Here is a 27,977-nt window from a genome sequence, read left to right on the forward strand (position 1 = left end):
GTCTGATTTTGGCTTTTTCCACACACTGCTCTGCCAACGACAATGTTTGTAATAAGTGATTAACCCCTGGGCGTTATTTTATTTTGAAATGGCTTGGTCAGAACCAACAAAAAGCCAAAAAATGGTCAAATAACGCCCAGGGGTTAAATGCTAATACATCAAAAGAGGTTTTGATTAGCATGGTTTCATTGTCCACTTTTGTCATTTCATTCATCATGGCGACTGTATTCGACAGTGTTTTCATAGCCATAATGAACTATTTGAACTATTTGCATGTGTCACAAAATTGCTGTCCACCCTGTCATAATGAGGTAACAGTAACTGTCTTTTTAAAAAACCCGCTGATATTTTCAGTGAGATGACCACCAACCTTTTTCAATGGAGGCGAGTTGCATGTCAATATTTACACTTGTGTTTTGTCATTTTTGTTTTCCAGCTCAACATGTCCACTCTGTCGCAGTGAAATATCAATGGATGTAACCTTTATGAAATTTCAGATATATTTTTTAAAAGTATAAAGTAGTCGGTTTACAAATTGAACGGTGCTGCCAAGTGAAGCTTATTCATTTCTAACGTTAGTCAAAATTATCCACGCCGTCCGTCATCGTCCACCCTGTCAAGCTCATATTTTGCTTTATGCAAAGTATACCTTTCAGTACTGTCTGCTAAAATAAAAAAAATCATTATATATATATATTATTCTAATAATTATTATTTTATATATATATATATATATATATATATATATATATATATATATATATATATATATATATATATATATATATATATATATATTATTCTAATAATTATTATTTTATATATATATATATATATATATATATATATATATATATATAATATTTAAAAAAAAAAATTTTTTTTTTTTTTACAAAAATTCAGCTTTTGGGACTTTTTGTTTTTTCTGAACCAAACTCGTACCGAACCGTGACTTCTGTGAACCGTACTACTACTTAAATGTGAAGTTCAATGGAAAGTCAATTTTTGTCTCAAATATTATTCGGATATTTTTACCTTACATATACTGCATTTAGTAACTTGCTTTAGGGGTTCCGTTAGTTTTCATCATCAACTTTTTAATGCGCTGACTTGCTGCTTTATGACTTTCTGTCTGGAACTCAACAACTAACACTTGCTACTCAGCTACCGCATAAATGCAGATCATAAAGTCCTCATTTAATTCCCATCGGGGTTGTATTTAGCGTTAAGGTAACAATTGAGTACACGGTAGCCGCAACGGAGGAAATTCCCTTCCCTCTCGGCTTATTATGTGAGCGCTCGGGGAAAATCCAAAGCATGGAAGGTGAAGAATTACCGTGGAGGCGAGAGTCTTCGCAGGACTGAGTTGCGATGGAGAATCCCGGGCACTTTTGTGGAATCTCTGGTTGGCTTGGGGACTTTTCGACTGGCCGCTGCTGTGGCGCGGCTGCAGCTTCCTGGAGACAAGATGAAGAACACAGCAGCGTCACGTGGACGCTGGCCACCGGGTCAAAGGGCAGTCGCGCTCGACAGGAAGAGGCAGAAAGTGGCTCATAAAGCTGACATGGGTGGATTTATGATGAGGACGACGCACGGGCCGGCAGGGGTCGTTCCCACTGGAAACGCATTCCACAGAACATTCACACAAGGCTGCAACAATTATTTCAATAACTTGAATCATTCAATTATCATATATAAAAAAAAAAAAGAAATCTCGATGTTGAGATTTTGCAGTGATCATTTTTAGAAACGGTTTGGGATCATTTCACAAGATAAAGTGCAACGTGTTTACTGCAAAGCAGAACTAGCTTACATGATAGCACGTCTACAGCAATCATTAGCTTATTTTAGCACTCAGGCCCGACCGACATGCAGTTTTTTATTTTTAGGCCGATGCCGATTTTTGGCAGAAAACATATAATGATGTCACAAAGCGCTTTGCAGGAAAAACACAACATAAACAAGTCATTGTACTTTTACTCGAGTAGAAAATGTCAGTACTTTCCCCATCTCTGTTTACTTAAATCATCTCTGAGATCAACAAATAAATATTTGACAATTTCAGCGCTACATTTCCGTGATATGTTTTTGCTTCATGTCTCGACGAGACGAGGACCAAAATCCTTAGCTCCTTTTTTGCTGCTTCCCGCAGTTCCTTCCGCCTAAAAACGCCCCCCCCCGCAGCAACAAGTCCACTCCTCCACGTCATCGTCGTGGCGTTCCAAAATGATCCGAGCCTGATTTCGAACCCGCTGTGCCATCATTTGCATCATCACACTCGGAGTACAATTTCATGACTTCAATCGTACAATTTGGTTCTCTTTTCTGCTCTTATCAGGAGGGGGGGGGGGGAGTTGCGCAATTAGCCGGAACCCTTTAGAAGCACATGGCCCGCTTATTTACTGGCAGCCGCATGAAGAGAAGAACGTGTAGCCTGTAAAGCTCAGCCTCACGAGCCTCAGTCTTCTTTCCACGCTTAACAGCATTTGGCAAGCGAGCACAAGGAATATTTTGCCTCCACTTTGATGCGTCCATTACGAGATTCGTCAGCGCGGAGACGGACGGAGTCGATGCGAGATCACAGCAAACCTTCTGTGGCCTTTCTGTATCGTGGCTACTACTGCCAAAACGCAGCAATCCTTTGCTATTTTCAACGGCAATAACATCTGCAAAAGTCAAAAAGAACTCAGACGCAACCATTCAAACATTTGTTGTTGTTGTTGTTTTCCCCGGAGTAACCTCACAACCTTGACTATGATTATTATCCCATGTTTAGTTTTTTTTAGCACAGAACTGACTATCATACTAGTGTGTTTTAAGTGGTCATCTAAAAAGCATACCAAAACATTCAAAACATTTTCAGTTCAAACCCAAATTAGTATCTGAACTCTACAACGGCATATACGGGCCACGTGTAAACATAGATTTGCAAATTTGCCAACTTTTTTCCCAGTGGCAAATTCGCGAGAGAAAAACGTGTAAATTTGCGACTTTAACTCTTTCACTGCCAGACGTTTTCAGAAACGGGTTGTCCCCACTGCCAGCCGATTTAAGCATTTTGAGTGATCTTTCAAGGTCCACAGAAAATGTTGTGTTTGGACTATGGAAACACACATACTACCAAATGAAAGATTGGACTCTCAGCTTTCATCAGAAAAAAAAGTTTGTTTCTACCTTATTCCGTTCTTCAGTAATCAACAATAGAAAATGGTTACTTTCACCGAAATGCTCTCTTTTGAAACAAAAAACGGAGAAAAAGAGCTTTTTGTGAAACGATGTTATTTCATGCACTCTAGTGAATTGTACACTTCTTTTTGTCCATGAATGATGCCACAAACACCTAAATAGTGCTTTACTTCTGTAAAACGCTTTCACCAACAATGAAAAAGTGTTTTTTGATTGCAAAATACGTTTATTTCCATTCAACAGTGTAACAATTTGACAAAACAATTTCGCAAACTATTTCCAAATGTGTGCAACTGTGGTACTACTTACAATTATGTGGATGTTTCAAATACAGTTTTTCCTTTTGTAACGCTCCCCTGCGTGCAAGGAGACGCCGCTGGACTCGTACAACAGTTTACTTTCACTTTCACATTGGTCCGTTTTGCGTGCAAACGTTACACTTTCTTGACGGCCTTTTTTTCCGGGGAATAAAAAGCAAGTAGCAGACTGTACACACTCCTCCGATGAATATGCATTGGACTCGGGGCACTCTCCATCGTCCGATCGAACGTCCGCCTGTGCGTGCTCGGTTGCGCTCCGCGTTACGACACCGTAATAGCCGCCGCGTCAGCGGTTCCAATTTCGCCGTCAAGCTCGGATTCACCTTCATCATCATCGTCATCAATGTACTCTTTTAGCGTTGGTCGATGCCTTTCGTCTTGTAAGTGTAGAGCTGCTTGCAAACGCTCGCCATTGCCCGTTCCCTCCTCCATCTAGCTCCATCTAACGTCTTCTACTGCCGCGTCAATGCTTTCCAACCACGGAGTCACCCTCATCTTCATCATCTATGATGATCATCGTCAACAATGTGCTTTTTCAGCGATGCTTTTGGTCTTTGAAAAAAACGTCTCGGGTGTGAGATCCTCGCGACCGGCCGCCATTTTTCCTTTGTCTTCCATTCTCATCTCCTGCTCGACGCTCTAGCTCCGCCTCTACTGACGCCCACCCGATCTTGTCAAAAGAGAGTCATCGCTGCCCTCTAGGGGCCAAAAATAGTCCTTAGGCACAACAGACAGACTTGAAACTTTGACCAGACATGCGGGAGGGTTTCCTCTACCCGTTTCAAAAAAAAAAAAAAAAATCATTGGATGACGTCTTTTGACGTCATTGGCAGTGAAGCGTAGGTTTTTACTTGACGTCTTTAAACGTCAGTGGCAGTGAAAGAGTTAAGTGACAAATTTGCCACTTAAAAAACTCCGAACTTTATGGCAAATACACGTAGCGTGGCTTTAGTCTAATGTAAAGATTCGTTGGTGGTTAATGGGACACGAATGGAGACAAATTCATTCTTAAACTTTACTCGTCATACACAGCAGCTCGAGTGACAACACTTCCTGATCAGCTGACTAACACTAACCAATCAGAAGCTAGCATACTTTAGGTAAATGCAAGTGAATGACGGAGAGCAGCAGATTCCACACATCATCTTATCTACTTGTACAAAAAAAAATACCAAAATGTATAAATAATAATTCTGGAAATGTACAACTAAATATAAATTTTAACAAAACATCCGAGTAGTATGCTACGTGTATTTCGCGTGAATTTCTGAAGTTTTTCTGAAGTATTTTTTCTTGCAAATCTGCCACTTTATAAACTTGCAATTGTATGATTTTTTTTCTCAGAATATTTTTCCCACCCTAAAAATAAATAAATAAATAAATAAATAAAAATCATAATATCGAAAGCCCACCTGCTCAAAAGCCTGTTGATGAGTTGCTTTTCCTCGTCCAGATAAGCCGGCCAGTCTCTCTGGACGTCTCTGTAGAGTTCGTTCTTCAAAGAAAAGCTGCCGTCTTTCGGGTTCAGCTTGCCAACCTGAAGAAGAGCAAAAAGTCCCTGCATTCAGAAAACCACATGATGAAGAATGTCCAGAATGCGACCGACACGCCTGACGGCATTGTTTTGAAGTCAAACAAATCCAGCCACAATTTCATTCCTAGAAAATAGTTCGAAGGCTGCCCACCTCTCCTCAAGAGTAATTTGACCACACAGGAGTCATGAGACGGCGCTTTCCGTGCCATGACTGTTGTGTGACAAAAACATTGTCAACACAGCAAAATGCCCGCCGACATACTTGACTGGATCATACATCCCTTTATGGTTTCATTTTCTCAACTTATCGTTATGAGATAGTAGCACTTGAAGGGCTGCTCGATTATGGAAAAAAATAATAATAATCACGATTATTTTGGCAATAATTGAAATCACGATTATTTTTCCGTACAAAACAAGAAAATGACCAATTTAAAAAAATACAAACAGGTAAGTTCCTTTTGGACCAAACAGAATTTATAATAAAATAAATTTATATGATATAACTTTATTTATTTATGTTAGCAAAAACTTGGAAGTTTTAGTGCAGCAGGTTGATCATTTATTTTTTGGGGTACAAACCAAGAAAATATTTACACATTTAAAAATATTAAGACCAATTAAAAAAATAGAAACACTATAATTATGCAATGGACCAAACTGAATTTCTAATAATATATATTTATAATAATATATATTTATTTATTTATGTTGGTAAAAACTTGAAGTTGGATTGCAGCATGTACACTGTGCAGTAGGACGAGTTTTTAGTACAATAAAAAAAGAAAATATTAAGACAAATAAAAAAATTTGAAACACTAATTCTGCAAGCTTCTTTTGGATGAAACTAAATAGATTTAATTATTTCTCTTAAAATAAAATAAAAACGTAAAAATGTATACATTTAAACAACGCATACATTTGTATCAATCTTTTTTTTACGATTATGCTGATTTTGTAATTGTGGAGTGTAATAATTGAAACTGAAATTGACACTTCGATATGCCGATGATGTTGAACTTGTGGGATTTGTTTGTTTCACCTCATCCAGCACTAAGGTCAGGTCAGTCTTGTCCTTTGGACCGGCCCGTTCTCGCTCCAACCACAGCAGCAGCTCGGGTTTCTTGTAGGATTTCAAGGCCAAGAGATGGATGATGCGATCCCGCAAGGGCCGGTGTGCCACAGGGCTGGGAACCAGGCTCCTCTTATTGCTGGGGGAGTGCTTGCTGCTGCTATCCGAGCCTGAAACCGGACCCTGTTTCCTTTGGACCTTCACGCACTTGCCTGAGATCAAAACAAAGGCACGCATTCAAGTCTCAATACAATAGACCTTTTGTGAACGTTAAACCCATTTGGTCAGTGATAGAAACAATCTTGTTGGTTACTAACTATGTACATTTAAGATGGGGTAAGATAACGAATCTGCTAACAGAACCAGCAGAATATCCAAAGTCAAGTCTTCTATTCACTTTAGAGCTGTCAAAATTTGTCGATTAATCGGCAAGTAATCGATTATCAAATTAATTGACAACTATTCTAATTCGTTTGGAGCCATTTATTAATTTAAAATGGTCCAAATCCTCTGATTTCAGCATATCTACAGTAATTGTTCACTGATTTCTCTAGTCCTTCATGAAAGAATATTCTCTGTTTAATCAAAATAAGACATTTGCAAACATCTGTTTTTACTTTGGTAAATGTTGACCAAACCGGTAACGTAGTATAACATCAACCCCCCCTATAACACATCAGGTGTACAGTGCATCAAAAAACATGAAAAATTATGATTTATAATGGGAGTCAATGGGCCACAATTTGGACATTTTTACTCATGTGTACTATAAAAATTTGTTTCCCACATGTAATAATAACAATAATAATTTTGACATTTTGGACGTTGCCAATTTGAACTTCAACATGTTTCGGACAATTGGGTGCAATTTCAGCTCACTTAGTGATTTTTTTCCATATACTTTATTGGAATATTAATAAAAAGCAAAAAGCCCCAAAATGGACATTTTCCTTCCAAGTGTGGCGGCACGAGTGGCAGGAGCCGACGCCCACTGCTGGGTCAATAGAGAGCATTGAAAGTGAAAGCGACAAGCAAACAGAGGCCCTTTCTTCCTGTTGCAGCACTAATTCAGCTGGACCCGGCCAGGCGCTGCTTATAGATATCTACAGTCCATAATCTCATTACAACTTTAAGCCATACTTTGGAGGTTGCGATAGGTCGAAGACGGAACCATGCGTTACCAGCAAACGCCTGCTTGAGGGTTGACCGCAGCATGAAAAACATTTGGTCCGCCCTGTATTCCAAAGTCTGGCAGTGAAAGAGTTAATCATCTTTTTTTTTCTTATCATGCCCTTCATCTTGATAAGAAGAATTGAATCGATTGAATTGAAGCGGACTGGATCAAATCAGGAAAAATCAAAATCAAACTTAACCCTTGGGAATCGAAATCGAATCGATTGAGAAAATTAGAATTGATACCCAGCCCTGCGATTAATTTGATAAATCGGTTACTTGTCGAATCATTTAATTTTGACAGCTCTTCTTTTGTGGGTTCTATTTTCCTTACAAATAACCGTCTTTCCTCATTAGAATATTCCAACAAAAAGCACCGTAATACTGTTTGATAGGTGAATATAATAATGCAGCTGCAGAGTACATTTGAGATCAACGCAGACATAACTCACCTTAGATACATTCCAGGTATTTTATGGTTCCATGAGGGTTAAATGTGAAAAATAGCATTGGCCAAAAATGATGCTTAGCAACAGGCCAACTTCTGCAGATGTTTGCAGAACGAAAAAAATCGGTGCTGGTTTCTAACTTTTGAGTTTGCGCGGACGTATAAATCGCTCAATGGTGACACTTAATTGCCCTTCAAAAATATGAGCGGAGACGCAGCACACAAATGTGCACCAAATTTCAAGTTATGTTCCTCCTAAATGCATGTTGGGTCAAAACTGCGATTGTGCCAATATTGAGATATCAGCAAGCCATTTTGGACATTTGAACAAGTTCCCCCTTCAAAAGAAGCGTGAGTCACCGGCGGCACCAGACGAGTGTGCGTGTCGGCGCATAAAACACACACAATGATGCGTTCATGAAGACGGTTAAGCGCCTGCTCGGATGTCTCACTCCTCTGGCATGGAAGCATCGTATTAAATGCACGGGCAGAGGTTCCGACACTTTGCCTGTAATGCAATTACTCCACATTGTGCTGCAGGCATGCTCGGCACAGCATGCTTTCATTGATCATATAAATAAATAAATATATATGACACTTTACAGCTAAAAGGATGATCTCCGTTTCACACTTCCACTTCTCTCCAGTTAATTACGGCGTCTTCTTAAGAAGAGACTTCCAAGTATTTCATCAGGCCGATTAAGTCTCACTCACTGGAAATGACGTTTTTAGGCAAATCCCAATCAAATCCTGATACCTGATCAATTATGTGATAACGTCCGCAGCGTGTGGCAACTCTCAGCAGGATGGGATACTGAGAAGCAGCAGTTGAGAAGTTTCCCATTGAGATAATCCGATGCCGATTATTAGTAGTCGAGTACGCCGATAACCGATATGTGGAGCCGATATTCATTTTCACTCCAAGGATTAAAAAAAACAAAACGTATATATATATATATATATATATATATATATAGTTTTTTTTTTCTCTCCAGAAAAAAACAACAACAAAAAAACGTATAAATACGCTTTTGGGAACATGGTAATATTACGTTTTTGGGAGCAAATGAGTTAAATGTACTTTTTTGTTCAAATTTTAAAAATAAAGCTGCTTATTTTGTGTATGTTTGAAAAGTTGCTTTAACAAACGTGCTTTATGCTAATAATTATATATCACCCAAAATTGACACGACCCAAAATTGGTGTTAGACAACAACCACTTTTAGCAACATTGTGTTTGCTGGTGCAAACACCAATGGCTGGAAGAAGACGGGACTTACTTGGCCCTGGTTTGATCTCGATGGCCGAGCGGCTCCAGATGTCCTTCTCCACTTGGGACATGCGCTCCCGCGTGGCCTGGTACGAGTCATCGGTGGCGCAAACGGTGATCTTGTCCTGGATGCTTCCTTGACCCTCGAGCTGATCCTTGCCCTTGCTTTCATGGAACAATGACAAAAAAGTATGTTCGATTTGCAAAAGGTGTCCATTTGTCACATTGCTTGACTGGTTCTTTATCAGACATCGTTTAGACGCATGGTGGTCACTGGTTTTCAGGTCTTAAGTAATACAACACAAACGCATCTTTGTTTTTATTCATGGAAGCTCGGGTTTAGTGAATTCTATTTATGAGTCATCAACAATTGTATCGTTAAACATTTCATATCTTTGATATCAAGACTGAGTGGCATTTAGAAGACGCTGTCCTCAACGTGTTCTTTCCATGTATTTCTTGGAAGGCATCAGTTCCGCAAATTTGAATGCATCGAATAGACAAAAGGTCAAACCAGGATTATGCGCGACGACCATTTAGTACAGATTTCACGGAAGAAGAGATTTTAAATTCCAGTCTGTGGCGTTGGCCGCTAACGTTAGTCACTAGCAAGCTAGCAACCAACTGGCTAACATGTTCTTTTGATGTATTTCTTGGAAGGCATAAATTCCGCAAATTTGAACGCATCAAGTAAACAAAAGGTCAAACCAGCATTATGCGCGACATCCATTTAGTACAGATTTCAAGAAGAAAGAGTTTTTAAATTCCAGCCTGTGGCGTTGGCTGCTAACGTTAGTCACTAGTAGGCTAGCCATCAATTGGCTAACATGTTCTTTTGAAGGTCAAACTATCATTATGCGTGACAATTAGTATTGTACATATTTCAAGGAGGAAAAGATTTTAAATTCCAGTCAGTGGCGTTGGCTGCTAACGTTAGTCACTAACAAGATAGCAACCAACTTGCTAACTTCTAGCTAACATTGAAGTATTAATGCTACCGCGGTTAATTTATTTCACGCTTGTATGGCCCTTTAAGGATGTAATAAAAATTGTTTTCGGCCTCTCAATTTAACTCTACAATTTATCTTGAAGCCTTTTACCCCATTAGCTTTGCGTGTGCTGCTAATACTGGTCACATAGAAATATTTAACTCTGACAGATGTGGCAAAATCCAAGTCTAGAAAGTAAAAGCCCTGCCACAGTTTGTATTTAGCCTCAGATGTTAGCCAGCTAGCTCGCTAGCTAGCTCACCGGGTGCTTGTTTACCTGCTAGGGAGCTAGCTAGCTAACATGTGAGGCTAAATACAAACTGTGGCAGGGCTTTTACTTTCTGGACCTGGATTTGCCATTTCTGTTCTTTGAGAACTTCTTTTTTTCACAACTAATTCTTTAACTGTTTTCTTGTCAAGCACGATCTGAAAGGATTGACGTGAATAAACGACTTTTGTGCTTACCCTGAAACAAACTGACGAATGCAGTCGAAGCTGGACTGAGGTTTGTCTTTGCTGTCGCTGGACAGGTAGAAAGAGAAGACTCTGAATCCATCGGGAGATTCCGAAGTCGGGATCTTAATATACTATAAAAGTTCAAATAGAGAGCATTATTAGAGAACATTGATCTGAGGGAGGAAAATATATTTTGGAGTGGTTACAAATCAAACAGTTTCAATTTGTTTTCTACATGTAAAAGTTTGACAATGTTTCCTCCAGTGGCCTCGAACGTGCCTTGAGTATATGTTTGGCATTGCCAGTTTGTTTTGAAATACGCGTGCTTGATCAATCCCAGATGTCGGCAGCCATTTGAGTGCGGGAAAAAAACACTGGATTAACCCAACTCATTAATTGGGACTATTCCTGACTGGTTTGCTGATGGTTGTTCACACAACCTAAATCATCTGTAATCCGAGCGTTGCCATAGAACCTCCCAGGTCAGGGATGGTGACCTGTTGCCCCTTTGTGGGAGGAGCCTGTCTGAAAGGCAAACCATAACAATGGCAGACTGTTGTTGTTTTTTTAAACTTGTGCGATATCCTCATTCATCACGGGCTGTCCACGTTCCCATGGCAACAAACAAGCCAGCGTGGTGAAGGCAACTTCTGTCGGGGCTGCGTTACATAAAATGACCCCAAAACCCACTTCCGCTAAACAGAAAGTTCAACTTAGAAAGTCATTACCGAGCAGGTAATATGTCCTTTACAACACAGCGGGCCGCGGCTCTCGGCTTCGCCGCCCGCGGCTGTCTTTTGCCCTCAAAATGGAGCATATTTGTTGATAGAATGTCCGAGATTGTGGAGACAGACAATAATTATCATCCTTCTTTTGCACGCAAGTGTGAATTTGTGCTGATGACCGACCCTCTCCCCTATGGAGGACCAAAACAGTCAACATTTTAAAAGAAATAAACGACTAAATAAATAAATAATAAAAAATAATAAAAAAATAAATAAAAGTGCAAATAAAAATGGATGGAAAAAATATAATGTAAACAAATTTTTATATATGGACATAAACACACACACACATACATATATATATATATATATATATATATATATATATATATATATATATATATATATATATATATATATATATATATATATATATATATATATATATATATATATATATATATATATATATATATATATATATAAAATAAATACAAGTAAAAATAAATACAAAAAATAAGATTCCAAAAATAAAATACGTAGAAAAATAAACGTGGAAATAAATGCAAAAATAAATATATAAATTAAATTAAATATCAATCAATCAATAAAAATGCTCTGCTCTCACATTTATCCATTTCATGCTGCAGATGCGCTGTCAGGTCAAAATGCTATTCAAATGAGGGGACGGTCCTAAGCGTGTCTTGGGTTGGGCTACGCCGCCGTTGCAAACTGCCTTTCAATGGTCTCGCGAGCACCTCGGCGAACAAGAAAGTCTCGCTGGCTTGCATGGAGAGCTCCAGCAACAGAGGTGGCAAATCCAGGTTCGGAACGTACAAACCCTGCCACAGTTTGGCGTTAGCCCCAGGTGCGAGCTAGATAGCTCACTAGCAGGTAAACGAACACCATGGGAGCTAGCCAGGGAGCTAGCTAGCTAGCACCTGGGGCTAAAGCCAAACTGCGACAGGGTTTTTGTTTTCTGGACCTGGATTTGCCACCTCCGTCCAGCAATGGACGACTATCTTGTCCACTGTCACCACAACTTGTTGTCGAGCAACTCAAGTCACAAGTTGCCTCTCACTTTTGACAGTTTGCAACAGCTGAGCCCAACCCAAGACGCTTAGGACCACCCCCTCATTTGAATAACATTTCAACCTGACAGAGCGTCTGCAGCATGAAATAATTAAATAGGAGAGCAGAGTGTTTTTATTTATTGATTGATATTAAATTTTTTGTATATATATATATATTTGTATTTATTTATATTTTTTGAATCTGGTTTATTAATGTTTTTCATTTTTACTTTTATTTATTTAGGGTATATACATTTTTGTTGTTTTTATTTCCATTTATAATAACTTTTTTGTATATAATTTTTTAATTATTTTTTGTATCCATTTTTATTTTCATTTAGACATATTTATTTATTTAGACATGTATTCATTTTTAATTTGGGCAGTTTTAATCCTCCATACTCCCCCCCCTCCCTGTGTCGCATCTCCTTTGTATATTTGATGCCAGCGACAAAACCACCTGAGGGCAAAGCAGCACAGGCGTTTTTTTTTTTACTACTCGACTCAAGGAAAACAAATGTCAGGCTGCCTGTGTAGCAATCGGTTGAAAGTGATTGATTAGAAGCTGACCGGCTCAGGGCTCAGCGCCCCCGGCAGATGTGGCAGGCAGGACTACGGCTGTCACAAATGCCCGGTCATGCAGCAAAGCCATAAGCAGTTTTTTTTTTTTTTTTTTTTGTGGGAGCGGCTAGCCAATGAGCAGCTCCTCCCGTGCGACCCCCCCAACAACCCCCTCCTCTTCTGAAACCCAACGCATGCCATTCATCCTACCCCCATCAGCCTCTGCCGCACCAGCACGGCCCACCCATGTCAACGCAAAAACGCGAGGCCACGGACACTTGAGACACGCAGCTGACCATTAATTCTGACCTATTTCTGTCTGGACGCTCACAAAGTGGTCTGCATATGTCTGCTTTGGGATTCGGGGCTAATTAAGAGCCATTAAAGCATCAAAGTGCACGGGAGCGGGAGACGGACGGGCCTTGTCCTCGGGACGGAGTGCTTTGAGGGACATCCAGCAGCCGCCACGACCACAATTAGAAGCAACAAGTCGCCGTGCAAAAAAACGACGGGAAAAGTAAGCAAGCGCCGGAGGAGCTTTTGGCATTGCAATAGTGCCACCACGTACGTCCTCCCTTTCTGGCTCAAGGCGGCAGTACGGGCCTCCCCCACCCTCAACCGTTACATCCCCCCCCACCCCACACATGCATCAATGGCTAAAGCCAAACTGCGGCAGGGTTTTTACTTTCTGGACCTGGATTTGCCACCTCTGGTTGCGTTGTACGGACGCAAATCTGTGAACTTTAGAACTTCCGCTAGTCTCAAGCATACAATTATCACGTCTCATTTACACAAAGTGGCTTGTTTGATCATGCCGCCCAGTCTGATGAAACTCTCAAATGACTGTAGATGCCACATTGTGACAGCAGGTCTGCGATCTTGGGAGGGCGGTGTAAAATGACACAGAAATTGATTCGTGATAAATCAGCAGATCAGAAAATATAGCTACAGCTTCCACAAGTGAGTCCTACACAGTTGTCGGTCCAAACACTTTGAAGCTATTCTCTTCACATGTGTACAGTATTTACAAACAAATATCTGAATTCACTTTAATAAGTGTCTTTAATTGATTATAATTATCAGAGGTGGCAAATCCATGTCCAGAAAGTAAAAACCCTGCCACAGTTTGGCTTTAGCCCCCGATGCTAGCAAGTAAACAAGCGCCATGGGAGCTAGCTAGGGAGCTATCTAGCTAGTACCTGGAGCTAAAGCCAAAGTTCTCACAGTGAGAAGCCTGTCCCATTTTTAACATGACTAGCATCTGCACCAGAGTCCCATAGAAGTTTTCTACCTGCTAAAAACACAACAGTTCATACAGGACTGCAGTGGCGATGACACTGAAGTTAAAAAGGGGCGGAAAAAATAGTAAATGAGTCATGGAGCGTACACACGGGAAGTGTTCATTTGACATCTATTAACAGCTCTGAGAAATACGGATCCAGCACTCTGAACCTTATGTTAATGGGAGCCACTCGTACGCACCGAGTCTGTTTACTTTCATGTGCATCACCAAGCGTGTGCACTCAAATACAATTCGGAAGCGCGTCAATATTTGATCCGGTCGCAAATGTACACAACAATACACGTAGAAGCAGTTCATGAACGCTGCTATTGATCATTTGATAGCCGTCTCCATTTTGTTATATAGTGGTCCCTTGAGATACGGCATTTAATTTCTTGTAACTCAAACCAGCTTTCCCACTTGAAATGAATGGAAATGCCATGAATCCGTTCCAGCCTCCCCCCCAAAAAAGAACAAAACAGTTATGCAATGTGTTTTTTTTCCTTTTACTGTCGTTGACGGCTATAGACGTCAAAGATCCATTTTATTCTTTATTTTATTTTCTGTTTAGTTGTTCAGATATTCCTCGCTTAAAGGGTAACAATCAATACCAGGACATGGATGCTAATTGTTAGCTCGTTAGCTCTGAGTTTCCCACTGTATGTTGGCATTCAGGTAGCGTAGGAAATGGCGTTGCTTTCAATGTGTCATTCTTTTCTGCTGCATGTGTCAATATACAGCTTGAAGGCCCTTTTTTTTTTTTTTTAAGAATATTGGCTGGTACTTTATTCTTGAATAGTCCCCAATACCACTAGTACAATGACGGATAATTTTGAAGAAAGACCTAAATCTCCTAATATAGCATTTTTCCCACTTTAAAATTAAATGAAATCGTATCAGCCCATCCGTAACCTTTAACACAAGTGACAAATCCAGGTCCAGAAAGCAAAAACTCTGCCACAGTTTGGCTTTAGCCCCTGGTGCTAGCTAGCTAGCTAGCAGGTAAACAAGCACCATGGGAGCTAGCTAGGGAGCTATCTAGCTAGCACCTGGGGCTAAAGCCAAACTGTGGCAGGGATTTTACTTTTTGGACCTCTGACATTTACAATTTACCAATTATATCTGCCGTTTGTTGGAAGCGAGTTGAGTCAGCGGCCACCATACAGCACTCGTATCTCAAGTTTGCACTCGGAAAACAAAGTAATAAAAAGAATCGGTTAATTGACAGCTCGTATGTCAAAACGTGGCCGAGTCGTTCACATGGCAAGGCAGCATCGTCACATGCGAGTAATTGTTGAAGGCCGCATTCAAAATGTTGCCCGTCTCGTTTGAAAGTGCTCTTCCTCGTCCCGTTGTCCCGGAGATATGCAAAGCCGATGTATTCGTCCGACTCGGTATGAAGGAAAGAATTCATTAAATGGCTTATTCTCTGCTGTGTCCTAATTACAAGTGTGCAAATTTAATCTGATGATTAATTGCTCCGAGAAAGGCTTAATGGGGTATTAGCAACATCCCAATACATTATTAACACCAGGCACTTCAATATAATTGAGTGGCGGGCGCGCGTGTCGCAACACCACCCACTGTTGCGTGCGTTTGGCCACTTTAGCCGTTGGACGAAGGGGGCAAGCGGCAGAACAGCGACCCCCCCCCCCCCCTTCAATAACTGCCTCTGTGGCCCCGGCCCGGCCACATCTGCTCCCCCGGGCACGTTTGGAGATGTCAAATACTTTCAAGCCGTTGGAAGGTGTGAACTGGACTGGAACAGAAAATTCTCTTTGAGGGAGGTGGGGGGGGGGGGGGCTCAGCGGTTGATCAAGGACAAAGGGCTGATGTCCTTTAAAAAAAAAAATCCATCTTAAACTTCTCGAGCATATTAAAAGTGGCTCGATTAACCCTTTTAAGCTTCACTATAGGGATGTGTTTTCAAACCGACCCCCCGACCCCCAACCACCAATCTCGTGTTTTGGCAAACCAAACATCTGCAGGAAGAGATGAGATATTTATGCGCTCCCTCCCACAGATGAAGCCGAGGCAGGCAGCATTCCCAGCTCTGCTCTTCGGCACCGGGATCCTCGGCTATGTGATTTGCTGTGAAGTCTTCTACCTCTCGCGCCCCCAACTTGCCCCCCCCCCCCCATCTGTACTCACACTAGTCCCCATTGTCTTCTCATCGGAGCCTACTCAAGCGTAGCTGCCGTGTTTTGTTCTAGCCTCTTCCCCCCACCGAGCAGAGTGCCACGGCCTGTCGGCTCGCCTGGATTATTCATGAACAGCGGGGACGTGTGGCTGTGTGTTGTTGGGGGGGGGGGGGGGTATTTGGGGTTAGTGTGTGTGTATGGGGGGCTGGTTTCCAGTAAAGCCAGTGCATGGTCCTAAATAGTCCTGCTTTAGGAATGTTTCACGAAGAGAGCAGGGTGGGGGGATGAGTTCCGGTTCGAGCAATTTGGATGGATTTGCACCTGATTTTCAATTAAATTCAAAAATGTAATTTCATTCTTAAAAAAAAAAAAGGAATACAAGGGGACAGAAAGTAGTAAAACTTATGATATCTGCCCCTGATCAACAGAATAAATGACAGCAAGCTGTCAAGACGCTTTCAATGCAACAATTCAACAAAATAATTCAACAGCATGACCATGTGCTATATATATCTATAATATCTATTTTTCCAGTAATTGTGCTTTTATGCATTTGTTAAAAATACAAATAGACTGAGATGATTTAGTTTTATAATCCAGATTGTTTCACAAACTGACACCTTGAGTTGAAATGCATCGTTCTTTTTGTTTTCTTAAATCGTCCGAATCGATGTTTAAACTTAAATTTTTTGATGGGAATATTCAACAGGACGTCTTACTTAGGCTTCACACGTTAAGCACGGAAGAATGTTATATTAATATAACATTAAGCCTTAATATTTTATTTCAATGCCGTTCAAACATGAAACAGATTGCAATCTGTTTGTTTAATGCAGTGGCTCACCAATATAAGCCTGAAGTACATTTTCATACAAATCTTACAGTGTACAAGTTTACTGATTAGTATTTTCTAAATGTTAGTTCAAAAAAAATCGCAATAGTCAATTTATAGATTCGTATCGGGATTAATCGGTATCGAATCGAATCGTGACCTATGAATCGTGATACGGATCGAATCGCCAGGACCCCTAGCATTTAAGTTTGGGAAAAATATCCGTTTCTCTTCATTTGTACTCACTTTCCTTTATTTTTTGAATGAATTTGTTAATTGGTCAAATTTTCATGATGGGCTCCATCAATTCAATACATTTTAAAGTTTTTAGTTGTATACACATTGGATTAGTGTGATCTCTGTATCCAAATTCCGAAAACGACACGAATTGGACGCCGCTTCCGTCTCCCATTTGTTGACATCATCCGTCATTGATCAACAAGTTGGGCTTTCGCTTTTACTCACGATGTCACGATATCCAAACATCACGATACGATATGAACCTCACAATATGATAATTATCGCGATATTGTGGGGAGGTTGTTGATATATATATATATATTTTTTTACTCAATTATTTCTATCCTGTGCATGTATAATTCCTCCACATTTCACCAATTAAGTGTTTTTTTCCCCCGAATCGAGCACTTTGCGAGCCTGACCGTGATGTAGTGGCTCCACTGCTTAAGGTTCTATTCTCTGGGGGGGGGGGTTGGTAGAGACAGGAAAGCAAAACGCGAAATGGGGGCGGTATTTGCGTGTGGCTCTGGGGATGGGCAAGTGTGGAACATCCCCCCCCCCCCAAGGTTCTGGCTTGTTATGCCAAGCAGAATCAGTCTTCTTTCTCCAGGAAGCCGGGGCTAATCTGTCAAGCTCAATGCAGCCCCGCCTTCTCCTCAATGAAGGTGACGACGCAAGGATGGAGACGACAACCGCCTCTTTTTAAAAACTCCCTTTTGTATGTGAGGTGAGGACACGAGTTTTGTCTCACTGACATAATCACTATTCTTTATTCAATCAAGTCAACCGTAAAGCAAACCGTTTTCTGCTCAGGTCTTTGTTTTAGTCGTTAAATTAATCCAGCGATTTGTTTCTAAATATATTATACATGTTTGGAGGAGAGGTACAATTATTAATTGAAAACTAATCTAAATAATTACAACACTAATTGATCATAATTTTTGGTAATCGATGAATTGTTCATTACATTTAAATTGAATTATTTGTATTTATTATTTATTTATTATTATTTATTTTGATTATTATTATTTGATTTAATTTTTTTTAAATACATTTTTAGACATTTAAATCTTAATTGAAAAAATTGTCCAAACTTCATCTTCTCAACAGTAAGTGTTATCCAATTTCTGTTGTCTTCCGTGAAAGTGGACTGATTATCTTTGGCTTGAATCAAAATAAAAACATTTGTTTTGACTTTGGCGCTATTGAGTGATTTTTTTTTTTTTGCTGCTCATTTTTGCATTGGATATCATTAGTTCCACTTTTCCATCGAAATGAATAGCGGGTACTTTCACATAACACTTTTCCATATAAATTTTAACTTGCTTCAAAAATGCACGTGTTCTTTTTATTACAATGAATATTATTCGGCTTCGCATTCAGCTTTCAGCATTTCCACGCAATTTCTGCAGAAATTGCACTCGGTCTCGTTCTAACGTTGTTAACAGTACTCCATTCTGTGTCAAATTTAGAAGACGTATTTGGACTTTTCCTGGGACTTAACTAATTGTGAGAGTCAGGACTTCCCTGTCCAATCCTATCCTTGTGTTTCTTCGACCTCAGACCCAAAGACAATAACCGCGCTTCCCTTGTTGATACCTTGTTATTTCCTACAATCCCACAAACCACTTGCAGCGGCGCAAGCGTTCTACTTTGCTCTCCACGCAAAAAGTCTGCAATGCTTTAACGAGTGGCAGATTGTGCAATGCTGGGAAAAATGGACTTGAAGCGGATTAAGTGGCAGGACAGGCATGGGAAAATCCCGAACATGCACGGTAATGTGTAATGCGGGAATGTGGAGGCAACAGCAACAAATCCTGCCCGTGTGTGTGCTTTCATTGTCGGTCACTGGTAAGGAAAAGTCACCCTGCTGTTACTAACTTACTTTATGTATAAACTGCATATGAAATCTCTGCAAAGGCTCGATGTACAACTCTAGATATCTTTCTTTCTTTCTTTTTGCATCTTGTGTGTTCAACCACAAATAGCAAGGCCTTTATAAATAGACTGAAGCAAAACAGGCCATCTTACTGATGCAAGAACCTACAAAGTCGATGGTGCGTCCAACCACCCAAGTCGTGTTGCGCTTGTCCTTGTTGGTGTCACGGGTGAGTAGGAGTCGATCCCAGTTGAGTTTTGGCGAGAGGGCGGGCCAAACGACACACAAGCAGTCACGCTCGCGTTCGTGGACTATTTCAAGTCTTCAATGACCCGAACGTGCTCGTTTTTTGGAATGTGGGAGGAAGCTGGCGTGAACGTGAATGTCAACGCGGCAGATTTGAACCCGAACCTCAGAGCTGTACGGCAGAAATTATTGGTTTAATAATGGAACATTTATTTTAGTGCTGTTTCTATTGAATATTTTTAGAATCGATTCATCTATTAATTATTCAATCGATTAATCGTCTAATCTGATTTCATTTATTTTGCATTAAAGTGTATTACAAAAGCATTTTTTCCCCCTATTACTGCTTATTAACTCATTCACTCCCGGCCATTTTCACTGAAGCAACCCCCTTTGCTCACAATTGTTTTACTGGATACGATACGATACGATATGATATACTTTTATTTTCCCCGTGGGGAACTTTTTCCTGGACTCCGTCCAGCTGCAGTTTACAGTAAAGAGAAAACAACAGAATAGAAAGAGATAAAATTAAAATTAAATAAATAAGAAGTGCAGCCGGAAGGCAGTAGCTGGAACTCATGATGCAGAATGTGAGTCGGGTCAGTAACAATTTTCTGTGCCAGTCCGGTGACGGACCGCTCATAAAGCATCTGTAGGGAAGGATGATTCCCGACCCCCATGATCTTCACGGCAGTCCGCACCAGACCGGCAATCTGTGACCTCGACTGCACAGTCAGGTTGCCGTACCAGGCCGCAATGCCGTATCTGATGATACTTTCCAATGCAGCCCGGTAGAACAACAGCATGATCCTCTGCTCCACTCCATAGACCCGAAGTCTGCGTAGGAAGTAAAGACGCTGTTGGGAGTTTGGAGCAGAGACTTCCAACATGTACCCTCCAGCTGAGTGTGTTGTCGATGTGGACCCCCAGATACCTGTATGAACCCACCTGGCTGATGTGGTTGCTTTTAATGACGACTGGCCTGTGGTCACCAACAGTTTTGGATTTGACAGAATATTGTATTCTATTGCTATAGAAACATGGAACCTAACAAAAGAAAAAAATCTTTCTGTTTTGCAGCAATTAGCATTAGAATATCGCAAATGTCATCATTATTCACACATCTGTTGAAAACACTTGGGAAAGGAGCTTTTTTGCAACATGGCCCTGGTTAGGATCTCATTAGATCTAAATCTAGTGGCTGCTGAGAGTATGTTACCTACTCAAACGCGTTCATAGCGAGTTTTTGTCCTCACAATTCTGAACTTGTGAGAATTAAATACCGGCCCACGCAGTCGCCTGGCGTGGCTCAAAAATGCCAGGCGGGATGACTACAAAAAAATTTAATTAAACAAAAAGTCATCTTAGCTGCGGGATCGCATGAAGCTCGTTCCTAAAATGTGATCCAAGCGGCCGTGCGTCGAAGCACGACTTGTGGGACACATCTGGAAGAAAAGACGGGCCGGGCCGGGCCGGGCCGGGCCGAGCCGGGTCGGCGTGTGCCCTTTCAAAAACACGTGCGACAACTCTTACTGTTACTGAGATTCCAGATCCGAAAAACACATTCCTACAATTGTTATTCCGATTAGCTTCAAGACAGGAAAAAGGGGAGGGGGGTTTAAAAGAAAAAAAAAAGACAAGTGCATGTGTGTGGACATACTGTGCAAAAGACTCATTTGTGATGTGCAGCAAAGCGCCGCAGGGGGGAGGAAGGGGGGCAGTCAGTACAAGCGTGTGTGCGGCAGAACCCCTCCTTCCCCCACCACCATGCTGGAATGGCACAATAATCAAGAGGGCGGATGGGGGTTGGGTTGGGGGTTGTTGGTTATTGAGCGTGGGTACGAGAATGTATGTTAAGAGGAGCGCTGGATTCCCTCGACAGCGACGGCTGCGCACGCACATACGAGACACCAGACGGGAGGGAAATCAAACGCACTCCTGTCCTGTTGCCGCTCAACTGACGCGGCCGAGATGTGATGCGCTTGGACACTCGTCACATCCAGTATGCAGTGACCTGAAGTGACTTCTCAAACCGGAGACCACCGGGGGTCTGCAGTGCAAAGCAGAACGGGGGGCTTGCAAAACGATTTGCAGTCAATGAAAATGCAGTAGACTGGCAAATACTGATACCAGGTAGTAGTATTTTATTTGAAAGTATCGGGTACTCGTGGAGGCTGCCAATAACAGAAAGCAATACTAAAAAAAATCTGACATGGAGTAACAAGTCTTCCTCGGCTGTAGTTGGCGCTATACAGCGGCAATTTGACACCAATCGTCTGCGTTTTTTGCGAAAAGACATTTTACACATCAAAAGTAATCGCCGTATCGCTATTCTGTATTCTGTACTTTTAAGTAGCTTAAGAGTTAATACTCCCGTAAAACACGGAAGAAATCTATATCAATCTTCCAGATATGAGGATAAGCTGTGTAAAAAATGTGCGAAAAAGACCCTAACCCTAAAATTGTTGTCATTTCATCCATTTGGAATTTGGGAAACATACAAGAGGCCGTCTCGTCCAATGTTCTGTGGAATCAAAATCTCCAAGTCAACTAGAGCACATGAATGCAAATTGGGGAATATTTTAATTTGCATATTGCTTATTATTATTAATTTCCGTCTTAGACATTCATGCGCCATCATAAGTCAAGCCCAAATTTGAGAGGCCCCCAACATGGTGCCCGCATCACCTGCTATCCCGGAAGGACCACATAAGTAGCCCGTCCCTTGGCCTGTTCTAAAAATAGCTTGTCAGTGATGGTACATTTGGGGATTCAAATGTCCAAAAATCGATTTGATTCGATTCGATTCAGATTGATTTTTAGAAGTACCAATGCTGCAAATAGTAGAAACTTCTTGCACTTACTTGGTGCGTTAGCATGAACAACAAATATATGAATATTTACATTTAAAATGGAATCCAATGCAGTGACATTAATCATGTATGTTTTCATGAACATGACTTCATCAAAAAATAATAATTTAAATCGATTCACTGTGTAAATAAAGTGGCAAACTCCTCTTTGCTTACTTTGAATCGATTCATGGTTTTATGAATTGATATTGGGATATTATGAAAAGGAATATCGATTCAATATCGATATATAGATTTTTTTTAAACCAGGCCTACGTACATTGTAATAAGACATAAGTCATAAGACTTGCAGAAATCTATACAAATAAAGCACTACATATTGAAATGAAATGTATGTTTCCTCATTGATAATTATTGGTGTTTTCCCATAGATTAATATTGTTTAAAGGGGAAGTCAACCTAAAAAAGATTTTTGGACAATAAGCAGCCCCACTAGTCTAAATACGGCATTCTGGTTAATATTGTTCGTTAGTGGAATAGGAGTTAAGCAGCAAAATCCAGCCGTTTTTATCCATCTCAGGGGGCGGCCATTTTGCCACTCGACTGAAGATGACATCACAGTTGCTCAGGTCTCAGGTAGCAACCAATCACACAGTGCAGCTTCAGAAAACAGCTGAGCTGGGTTAGGGTTAGGGTTGGTCGTTGGCCGAGACCTGAGCAACTGTGACGTCATCTCGAGTCCACAGCAAGTTGCAAAATGGCTGCCCACTAAGATGGATAAAAACGGATGGGTTTTGCGTCATTACTTATATTCCACAAATGTAATATTCATCAGAATGTCATGTTTAGACTAGTGAGGTCACATGAGAGATTTTAAGATTTTAATATGTACAGAATTGATGTTAATTTGAGCATATTGGTTGCTGGTAGCGCTTCGCGATGGCCGGCTCTCAATTTCAAAAGCGTTGTTGACCCCTCACGGCAGCTAAACGGCAGTGCGGCGAGGGCGGAGAGGTAAAACGGCACAGGGATGTGAAATTCCTCGGCATGGGAACGCCGAGCCGCTCCCGATATATTCCTTAATCCCCAGCCATCGTTTCAAAGTCCACAATTTCCTTTCAAACGCCGAAGCTCTTGCACCGCTTTGACTCGTATTTCTTTACAATTGCATCACGTCCATTTTCCCCGGCCCGGCATCGCATGATTGTTATTAATCAGTTCAATCGTTCACAAGAACGCGTTTGCTTGTAAACAGACGGACATTCAATTGACGGTAATCGGACTAAATGCCACAAGGTCAGCGCGCGAGCCAGAAATGAGGCGCCCAAAAAACCCCAGCGTGCTATTTCTCCATAGAAGCCCGGGCCCCCAAAAACCGCAGAGTCCTGGATTATTGCCAGAAGAGTGATTGGAAGAATTGGTGTGGTTTTTGGCGGGCCCTGGGAAGCCCCCTTCAGAGGAAGCGTGACAAGCCGCGGCGAGGACAAAGATCACAAGCGGCAAATGTCACATGGAACGCGTGACCTGATGAACCTGCTGCTGTTTTTTTGGGAAAAGGGGACGAGGAAGTGCTGAATGGAAATACAGCTGAACCTTGGTTTTCGTATGATTCGGGTTTTGGATGATTTGATTATCTTTTTCGTCTAAATGTTGTCCCAAGTTTTCATTCATTTGATTTGGACATTCATTTCCTGGAATCCATTTTGAAGTATTTTGTAAGTTGTGTATAATGTGTTCAACTGAACAGTTGCAACGTGTGCCACACTTTTAAAAAGTCGCAATTTCAATACTGCTAAGACGTTCCATCAATGGTGTGATGCGAGTCTGTTTACAAATTGTTATCTAGCTTCAAAAACACTAGTACATAAAAAAATATATATATATATATATATATATAAAATCACATGTGACGTCCCCAAATTTAATAAATACATTCTAAATGTTACGTTTTGCCAATACAATATTAACAGCTAAATATATCGGGCCAAACGAGATTCCCTTAAAAAAAAATAGTTCTACAAAGACTATTTTTTAAAAATAAAAACAATTAGCCCATTCATGTTAAGTGAAATCCGTAAAGACTTATCGTTCTAAAAAAAAAAAAAAAAACTTAAGTTAGTCAAAACAGGTTGCCTTTATTTTAGTTTTAAACAAAAAACAAACTTTCTTCTTAAACGTCACTCCTAAAAACGCACTTCCAATGAAGTGTTGGTGGAGCCGGTTGTCAACTTGATGTTGTCGCCATATTTTGACTGTAACTAATAAAGTAACTTCTAATCTGATTTAGTTTCTTTTATACGATGGCGTATTAGGGCTACGTATAAATACGGGGGCAATATTCCAAGAGAAAAAAACATGCACATTTGCTATAGTCTAATGTGAGGAATCGTTGGTGGGACACTGATCGGATGAAGATGGATTCATTCTTCATTTCAACTTTACTCGTCATACACTTCCTGATCCCCATCAGCTGACTAAACACTAACCAATCAGGAGCTAGCATACTTTAGGTAAATGCAAGTGAATGACAGAGAGCAGCAGATTTGACACATCAACTTAAAGACTTAAAAATACCAAAATGTGTGAATGTGTAAATATGAAGTAAATATTTATTTGAAAAAATTAACTTAAATGTTTGATCCTCAGGGTGTGGACTTTCGTCTTTGTCGCTGGCCGCACCCAACGCTTCAAAGTGTGAATGCTCCTTATCTGAAAACCCGACTGAAAAGTATTAGCACAAACATCCGAGTAGTACGCTACGTGTATTTCTCATAAGTTTTTTTCTCGCAAATTTGCCACTCTATAAACTCGGAATATTGCCTCCGGCCCCTAAGAAAAATACATTTATACGTGGCCCTAATACGCCGCCGTACTTTTAAAATAAAGTAATCAAGAATTAGTTACATTTAAAGACAAGTAATTAGTAAAGTAACTCAGTTACTTTTTCAAGGTAAATGTGGCTACACATTGGATTTCCATGATTCCCTATGAGAAATATTGCAATTAGTCCGGCTTGGTTTCAGTCAGATTTTGTGGGAAAAATCAAATGAAAAAATCAATTTCCACTGTAAGTAGTCATTATAAACGGTAGGAAGTGTTGCAAAGCCTCCAACCTGCAAACACAGATACTGGTTATCCTTTGGGTTTGCCGTACGCCAGACTGCCACCTTCACCGACATCAATGCCCCCCCCCCCCCCAACGGTTTAATCTGGCCCCCCACCCCCATCCCACCAATGGGTGCAACTCCCTCATTAACGCCCAATCGTCCAGTTCTACGAAGGGAAGGCAAAGCAATTTGTGAATATGTGACGTGCCAGTCGCGATCTAATCAGCAAATCCTATCAAATGATGAAAGCACACTTGAAATGCGCTCACTTAAACGGACCAACTGAGAAGTGGCAAGTCTTCTCTTATTACGTGAAGAAGAATTCTATTGCTCACGTTCATGACTGTACGTCACGTCTGCACACAGACAACAGGCATGAAGACGAGGGGTGGGGTGGGGGTGGTGGTGTTGGTGGGGGGGGGGTCCCCCAGGGGTGGTCGACTCCCTCCCCGAACAAAGCCTCCCCAGTTGCAGGCCTGACCCAGTAACCTGGCCCAGCCCGGGGCTACAGTGCGCCCTGTCTTTGGGCTTCCAGGACCCCGTGGGAGTTTATTTGTGTACACAGCAAAGTGACTTTGGTGCCGGCAATCGGCTCTTGCCGGGATTAGCGCCACTTCTTTTAGACGGGGACGATTGTGAGGTAAATGCAGCTGAGGAGGGAGTTGTACAGATCTTTCTGTCTTTCGGGCTGCTCCTTCACAGGAATGTCCTCTTGCGAGATATTTGTCACACAGCAGCGTCGCCGAGCTAAGCGATGACCTCTCCCCTTAACGCTTCGCGTGTTTGCGGTTGCGAAAATGAGACGGCATCAGATCGGGGCGGCTTCCGACGAGGTCGACCTCTTTAGGACGCGCATGTATTTGATGTTTTCCAACGGTCAGAAGTGCGCTCCTCAAGTCATTAGTGAATTTCATTTCCGATGCATTAGAGAGTGTGTAAAAGAAAATGACTTACCCCCTGGTTTCCCTTGAAGCAAATGGATGTCTGATTAGGAAGGGATGCCTGCAGGACAAACAAAAAAACAAAAAAAGTCACACTTTCAAGCCATCTAGCGGAAGTACAGTAGGACTCACACAAGCGTTGACATTCTTAATACAACACAATTCTCAGGAACAAATGAAACGATTCAACAACAGTTTGTTTTGAAAGTGGAACGATTCGATTTGGTTAAATTTAGGGCTGGGGAAAAAAAGTCGACCAAGTCAGTTGGGTCGACCACAAAAATTGCTCGACGCAAAAATGCATGGTCGAAGCTATTTTAATCATTTATCAATAAAAAAAACATATTTGCGGCACCTGGAAGTTGCCGGCGGGCGGGAAACTATTTTATGTTCCCACATGGACACTAATTGCTGACGGACTCCAACCGGCATTTGCCACTACTAACTAAGATGCTTCTTAGGGTTTGTTTGTGGTCTCTTTGGACTGTAAAGGGAGAAAATTAGCATCGCTACATGTCTCCGCGTCAAAATCGCTAAATAAATAAAAAGAGCTCTAATGAATTTATTGGCGCCAGACACACGTAAGATGGCGGCCCTATGGGCGTCAGCAGCAAGAAGTGGACTTAAAAAAACAAAATTATGAAGAAAAAAATTTGGGGGGGATAAAAAAAAAATTCTTAAATTTTTTTTTGGGGGGGCAATTAGTCGATTATTCAATGAAATAATCGACAGGCAACTCGATTTTTGGAAAAGTCGTTAGTGACAGCACTAGTAAGATTACAATTGGATTCTATATGGTACGGCTCAGTTTGTGAAGGTATGACGCAATTACTTTTTTGTTGTCAGTTTACATACATTTGAATGAACTGTAAATGAATCAATATATTTCTCCAGTAAAAGACAATTTGATACGTAACTCAATATATTTCAAAGTGGAACGATTCAATTCAGTTCGATGCATCTTTTAAGTAAATCAAAAAATGATTTTCCGATTCAAATTAAACCCCATAATAGCTCCCTTAACGTTTGTGTTTGACCCAGTTTAGTGAACCCATTTATCATTGGCGCGACGATTCCGACACCTCCTGTGATAAGTGAAAATCTGTGATTGAGAGAATATTATACACGCATGCTTTAAACACATTCAACCTTATTAAACATGTTGCAAATGTATTTCAATACCCAAAAAAAAATACCCAAAACATGTCATGGAAAGTACTGTATCAATTATAGTGTTTATAGACATGGTTGTGCCTTTAAGAGGCGGGACTGGTGGGCAAAAAATGCAGCTGACTGCAGCTTCTCCTGGCATTCAATAAATTGCTGAAAAGTGCACAAGCAACTGTGGCTCTCCTCTGTTAGCTACTGGCAAGCTAACCATTTTGTTTTGCCACGTTTTCTCCAAGATAACATGACCAACCGATAACCTGTACAACTCAAAAACTGAAAAAAAAATTGTGGTTGCACAAGTGTGCACACCCTCATAACTGGGCTGTGTTTAAGAACTAAAATTTTGTATTAATTTGATTTAAAATTAATATTTATATATTTATTAAATAAAAAAATACATTTATTTATTTATAAACTAAAAAAATATTTGAAAATTACCATTTTATTATTATTAATTAATATTAATACAATTAATATTTATATAACTACTAAACAAAAAAATACAATTAAAATGTA

At 40.7% G+C, this 27,977-nt stretch overlaps 1 protein-coding gene across 3 annotated transcripts in view; it reads right to left on the reverse strand.

The window, feature by feature from the left end:
- Nucleotides 1-27,977, reverse strand: part of LOC144053280 (RNA polymerase II elongation factor ELL2) — an 83,095-nt gene that overhangs the window by 12,148 nt on the left and 42,970 nt on the right. For all 3 annotated transcript variants that reach the window (XR_013294374.1, XM_077567576.1, XM_077567577.1), the window contains 6 exons: nt 26,305-26,352; nt 10,458-10,579; nt 9,014-9,168; nt 6,083-6,324; nt 4,919-5,043; nt 1,337-1,457 (listed from right to left, as the gene is read on the reverse strand). Coding sequence is in view for 2 of the 3 variants with exons in the window: in XM_077567576.1 (XP_077423702.1) it covers nt 1,337-1,457; nt 4,919-5,043; nt 6,083-6,324; nt 9,014-9,168; nt 10,458-10,579; nt 26,305-26,352 (813 nt within the window). In the remaining variant the exon portion in view is untranslated. The remainder of the gene's footprint in view (nt 1-1,336; nt 1,458-4,918; nt 5,044-6,082; nt 6,325-9,013; nt 9,169-10,457; nt 10,580-26,304; nt 26,353-27,977) is intronic.

Source organism: Vanacampus margaritifer, chromosome 6 (assembly GCF_051991255.1).
Source record: "Vanacampus margaritifer isolate UIUO_Vmar chromosome 6, RoL_Vmar_1.0, whole genome shotgun sequence".
Lineage (NCBI taxonomy): Eukaryota > Metazoa > Chordata > Actinopteri > Syngnathiformes > Syngnathidae > Vanacampus > Vanacampus margaritifer.